General features: G+C 45.2%; 1 protein-coding gene across 1 annotated transcript in view; it reads right to left on the minus strand.

Annotated features, from left to right (window-relative positions):
* Window positions 1–2007: 2007 nt before the first annotated feature.
* Window positions 2008–6000, minus strand: part of LOC111962576 (GTPase HRas) — a 32118-nt gene continuing 28125 nt past the window's right edge. The window contains exons 4-7 of the mRNA XM_070439829.1: window positions 5954–5999; window positions 2974–3133; window positions 2648–2772; window positions 2008–2526 (exon numbers count right to left, since the gene is read on the minus strand). Coding sequence (XP_070295930.1) covers window positions 2653–2772; window positions 2974–3133; window positions 5954–5999 — 326 coding nt within the window. The 3' untranslated portion in view covers window positions 2008–2526; window positions 2648–2652. The remainder of the gene's footprint in view (window positions 2527–2647; window positions 2773–2973; window positions 3134–5953; window position 6000) is intronic.

Raw genomic sequence — 6000 nt, forward strand, 5'->3', positions numbered from 1 at the left:
GGAGTATTGTCTGACTGCAGGGCCCTCATGGTGAAGGGAGCAGGTCAAAAAACTCTTACATTCCAACTGGTGTAATTGTGTTCAGGTAAGATGGGGGTAATTCAGAAGAGAGTGTTTGTTGGAGGGGGGCAGCTCCTGGAAAACCACATACAAGAGCACGTACTGTACGTATACTAAGGAACACCACTCACATGTATGATAGCAGCAAAAAGTCAGTGAAATTAAGCATTTCTAGCGACAGAATAAAGTGATTATTTTCCAATGTTAAGGTCTATCTTCTAGACAAGAGGTCAAGGTGTTGGCTTTGACTGAAGTCTAATGAGGCATCAATGTACAGTATATGGGTCACTGTGGCTGAACTGTGGGGGTAAGTACCTTCAAAAACAGGGAGGGGGAAATAAAAAGCCAGTGGCTCTTATACGGTAAAAAGAACACTTATTGAATTAAGATTGCCATAATTAAACAAACTTAGTTTGGACTAACACACACAAAAACCATGAACTAATCAGACAGGGCATGCTGTACAGAATCTTATCTGGTTGGACTGTTTCAGAGTTCGTTTTTCCTCATGTCTGTTAGTCAAGGGAAAGATAAACAAATCCCAGAAGGAGCAAATCTCCAATCGCCACCAGTGATTCACAACAGTTATCCACAGAGGAAAGCAGACACAGACCACCACAGAAACACCTGCTTCAGGTGTTCACTACTCTAAGGCATGAAGTACTAGCTAACAAATAATAAGGCAAGTTAAACAGGACCAAGCAGTGTTCATTTGTATTGGCAGCCCTATGCTGCGGTTAGTGTTGTAGAGAGCGCAAACGCTAGTAGGTCTACCTACACATATCTGGATAAGAGCGTCTGCTAAATGACTAAAATGTAATATTGAGAAATATCACAAGAGAACCCCTAAAATGAAGAACGTTTTCCGCTGACTTTTCTTGCAAATGAAGTTGGCTCGTACATGACTAGCTTGAATCAAATTATCTTCTTAGGGAACCAAAGATCCAACTGAGGCAGTAGCGAGTAGAATGGGAGAGAAGGTTATTTTATGAGCCCAAAACAGTTTTATCCCACATATTACCAGTAATTTAAGGCAGGTCTTGTGCATTAGAATTTCAATTTCACACATTTCATCCTGGAWCATAAGATACAAAGGCGAGACATTTCTAGACATTCCCGTTTCCTGAGCCTTGAAAACACAGTGAGGACCGATACTTACAATCTAGAAATGTCAAACTATACTAAACAACATACAGTTGTCTAAGCAAAGGAATAGGAAAGAAATTAATGCCACCAGTGTCTTAAAATAGCACAATCTCAAAGGGTATTTTGTTCCACTTCCCTGAAAGGCTGTGCAAGAAGAATCTTTCACTACATAACCATCCCATGGTAAATAATGGCACTGCATGGACCAAGGAATGACATTAGTCTCCCATCCTTCCAACTATCATTCCGCCAAACCTTGAAGGCAACAGCAAGTAAAATATCCCTCATGTACCCCTCCCTTCTCCACCCAAGAAATACAAGCAAATAATAAATAGGGATGAGAGAGATGGTTTATTCCCAATTCTTAAACCTAGTCAAACAGTAAACATTCCTATTGCACCAGAACCTACAATATCGATTACTATATTACTCCACAAAGAGAACTCTTTAGCACACTGACATGTGCGCGCACACACGTCTGTGGGGGAAGGAAATGGCACTCTGGGAAAATGAGTCCATCCATCGGTCTGATCCACAGCCATGCCCACGTAAGGGCCCGAATAAGGACTTCCTCACGGTGACAGGTCTTAAAATAGCAACAGCCCATCACACGAAATAAACATCCTGGCTTACTTTACAGTGCCGAGTATAATCACCTTCAACACCTTCGATCACAAAAAAAGTCACTAAAAAAAAAATAATACAAAAAAAAAAAATGGGTTTGACCGCTAGACTAACCGTAAAAATAAAATAAAAAAATCCTATCTGGCGTGTCTTGTCATGCTCCGTCCCCATATTTGTATCCGTAATAATGAGGTTACTGCAGAGCCCCTCTAGAGAGGAACAAGGAGGCTGGGGGGAGGTTAAATTAGGGATGGGGATTTAGGCTACTACTGTCCAGTCTTTTCAGGGKGTCAAATGTAAAATCAGGGTTTTGAGGTGTTGGTGAAGGGGACTCACCAGGGATTGGATTGGTGACACCTCCCTTTAAGACCAGTGTTGAGACTGTAAAACAATAACTTAGCAGGAACTCATTGGAGCTGCCCAGCATGATCACACTGGTGAGAAACAGTCATTAGTGGTGTTGCTCTGGCAGACATGGACTCAAAGAGGGGACAGACAGCCTAGTCTAGCATGTCATGGCCTGGCAGGGGCAAGATCCCCCTCTCCCCAATGTCTATGGTACAGTCAGCCTGGTGGTGCATCTGCTTTTCTTAGACTGTACTCTTCMGTTTCAAAGTTTGTTGTTGTTTCATCCTCCACCATCATTCTTTAAGTCCATTCTGCCACTAGGTCCACTCCTCACCCCAAACTGGTAACCTGTGGGAGAGAAGCATAAATTATTAAGACATTGTGTAAGGATTCAGTGTCTCTTTGCTGTGAACGATGTTGTTGATTATGCTTGGGATAAAGTTGATAATGGGCTGAGTTTCTGAACGACCTCCATCACGACACCACACAGCGGCAGCTCATGCAGTCCTGTCCACTCTCATCCGGAGGGTTGAGCTTCCTCAGCTTGTGCTGCCTGATCTCTCTCACTAGCGTGTAGAAGGCGTCCTCTACCCCCTGCAAATAAACCAAACACACAGTCAGAACAATCTGCAAAACGGTGGGCATTACATATTTACAAGTTCGTAAACTTGATGGCCATCAACAATATAACTTCTGTGTATTTGTAGAAAATGTTCCCAGCACTGCACACACACACATATATATATATCGCACTGAGGGACACGCACTGCTCTCCCTGTGTGTGTGTAAGAGTACCTGTCGTGTCTTGGCAGAGGTCTCGATGTAGGGAATTCCGTAGCTGCGGGCCAATTCCTGTGCTTGCCGCGTGTCCACAGTACGCGATGGGAGGTCACATTTATTACCCACCAGGACCATGGGCACGTCGTCAGAGTCTTTCACACGTTTGATCTGTTCCCTACAGGAGGAYAGAAAGACACTGGTCAGTTCCCTGCTTKGTTTAACTCGTTTCTTCAAATATGAGGACCATACTCGACATTACATGGGCCTTAAATTACAGGAACTACCATTTAGAATAACTGTAGTAGTATGTAACTGCTTGTACATATACCCAGTGATGTGGTGGTGAAAATAGGTGGGTAAACTCTGATCGCTGTGAAAAAAAGTTACGCTCACTATAGTTTCAATKAATTTTTCCGCAAAGTGTGTTTACCCTCCACTACACCAAGTTTATTATAGTAAATTGAAACGAATCATGAACAAACGATTCAGTAAACTGATTTWAAAAAAAATTAACAAACACATTTGAAAAACTAAAACTATYATCTTTGACTCCAAAACTAGCTAAAATAAAATAAAAACCATCATGAATTAAAAAACAAAATGGGATTTTCAAGCCTTTGGAGGGGGCTTTCAAGATACTTAATCTGGCGGGTAAATCCATCCAGGAGGTGGTGATGTTTCAAATAGGCCTAGTTTGTGCATCACCGTCACTAGCTAAATGGAAAAATTGGCTAGGTATCTAGCTTGATTCTTGTACAAAAAAGTTAAAAAGCATTGGATTGGTGTAAACCTGTCCAAGAGAATTTCTTTCCATCATATTTTTTGCACAAGTCTCAGCGCTATTCCTTTTAAATCCAAGTCACATTGAGATGGTTTAATTGATCAATTAAACCTAACCTATAGCCTGACCCATTACCTTATGCATTACCGCCGCTCAGTTGCAAGAAGTGACATCCCAAAAAACTATACAGCACACATGGTTCCTAGCCTCCCTCACATGCTTTCTGTCCCCAACAGTAAAACTAAATAGAAATATTGCTATACAACTAAATAAAAACTAGCAAATCAGGTCTGAAAACAAATGGAAACCCAAATGAATTTAACAATCAGAAAACAAATAAATAAAAACAAACTATAATAAGCTTGCTCTGTACATATCCACCTGTAACACCACAACTAATGTATTTTGTAAAGTGTTGCCACAATCAATTCCCAAGGAAGGAACGGGGTGTTCGTGGGTCATTTCACCCTTATGTATTTGGATCCTACCTCCCTCTCCTTCTCTCCATAATCAACACCACAGTCAGACACTAACGGCTGTGCTGTACTGCTGGAGGAGGGATGGGGMAGCAAACAGCATGATCTCATCTCTCCAGCATCCATCTAGCCAGCAGGCCAGGGGAGTGTGAGTGTGTGAGGGGAGTGGGTCAGATCTGTTTGGAGATCTCTCAGCACAGTCACAAGCAGGACAGTGAACCGGATGTATGATTTCTAGCGGTGGTGTTCCAGGTTGTGGTGCCTGGCACGCGCATGCCCAATGTCTGTGGCTGTGTATATATGAGGAAATGGATGGGAAGGCAGCGAACAGAATGAGCTAATCACTTCAGCAAGCAGCCAGTCAGATGACTGCGTGACGGGACCAAATGGACTGGGTCAGATCTATACATCAACCCCTCAATTCACCTTCACCACCTAGCAGTAATACCCAATGCAAGCCTAGTGGAGAGATGGAGAGAGACGGGAGTGGAAGAGATGGAGAGGCGACGGGGAGTCGGAGAGAGAGAGAGGGCGACGGGGAGTGGAGAGAGACGGGGGAGTGGGAGAGAGAGAGAGAGGAGACAGGGAGGTAGGAGAGAGAGAGACCCAGGGGAGGCGTGGTTTGACAAAGTGGGTGGTGAGGTTTAATGAGAACCAACTAAACAGATAACTAAATTGAATACGAAGTGGGGGGGGGGGGGGGGGGGTGGTGTTGGGGGGGGGGTGGTTGGGGGGGGAAGGGGGGGGGGGGGGAAAAGAGAGAGATGGAGTGGAGAGACAGAAGAGACGGAGTGGAGGAAAGATATAGATTATCATCATCTCCGTCTGGATTCTTGCCTCCTCCGTGTCATTGGGAGTGTTCCTCCTCTGCTCTACTCTCCTACCTCCGTTCATTGGGAGTGTTCCTCCTCTGCTCTCCCCTCCGTATCATTGGGAGTGTTCCTCCTCTGCTCTACTCCTCCGTGTCATTGGGAGTGTTCCTCCTCTGGCTCTCCCCCTCCGTATCATTGGGAGTGTTCCTCCTCTGCTCTATCTCCCTCCGTGTCATTGGGAGTGTTCCTCCTCTGCTCTACTCTCCTCCCTCCGTGTCATTGGGAGTGTTCCTCCTCTGCTCTCCCCCTCCGTATCATTGGGAGTGTTTCCTCTCTGCTCTACTCCTCCGTGTCATTGGGAGTGTTCCTCTCTCTCCTCTCCTCCTCCGTGTCATTGGGAGTGTTCCTCTGCTCTACTCTCCTCCATCGTCATTGGGAGTGTTTCTCTCTGCTCTACTCCCTCCGTGTCATTGGGAGTGTTCCTCCTCTGCTCTACTCCCTCCGTGTCATTGGGAGTGTTTCCTCCTCTTGCCCTCTACTCCCTCCGTGTCATTGGGAGTGGTTTCCTCCTCTGCTCTCCTCCCTCCATGTCATTGGGAGTGATCCTCTGCTCTACTCTCCTCCATCCATGTTAATGGGAGTGTTCCTCTGCTCTACTCTCTCCTCCATGTTAATGGGAGTGTTCCTCCTCTGCTCTCCTCCCTCTCTCCTCTGGTCTAATTGAGGCAGGATCGATTTCATTGGCAGCGTGCTGTAATCACTCCAAGGCGGAAGGCTAAGCTTTCTTAAGCTTTCTATAGCTGTGTTAAATGCTAAGGCATGACATCACCCAGCTAGTTACTGCAGAGAGCTTTCACACAAGACAGCCATGACCCCCCACTGTCACATACAGCCCTCTGGCCGGTCAGACACACACACACACACACCTGTACTGGTGGATGTCCTCGAAGGACTTGGTGTTGTTGATGGCGAA

This window comes from Salvelinus sp. IW2-2015, linkage group LG4q.1:29, assembly GCF_002910315.2.
Source record: "Salvelinus sp. IW2-2015 linkage group LG4q.1:29, ASM291031v2, whole genome shotgun sequence".
Taxonomy (NCBI): domain Eukaryota; kingdom Metazoa; phylum Chordata; class Actinopteri; order Salmoniformes; family Salmonidae; genus Salvelinus; species Salvelinus sp. IW2-2015.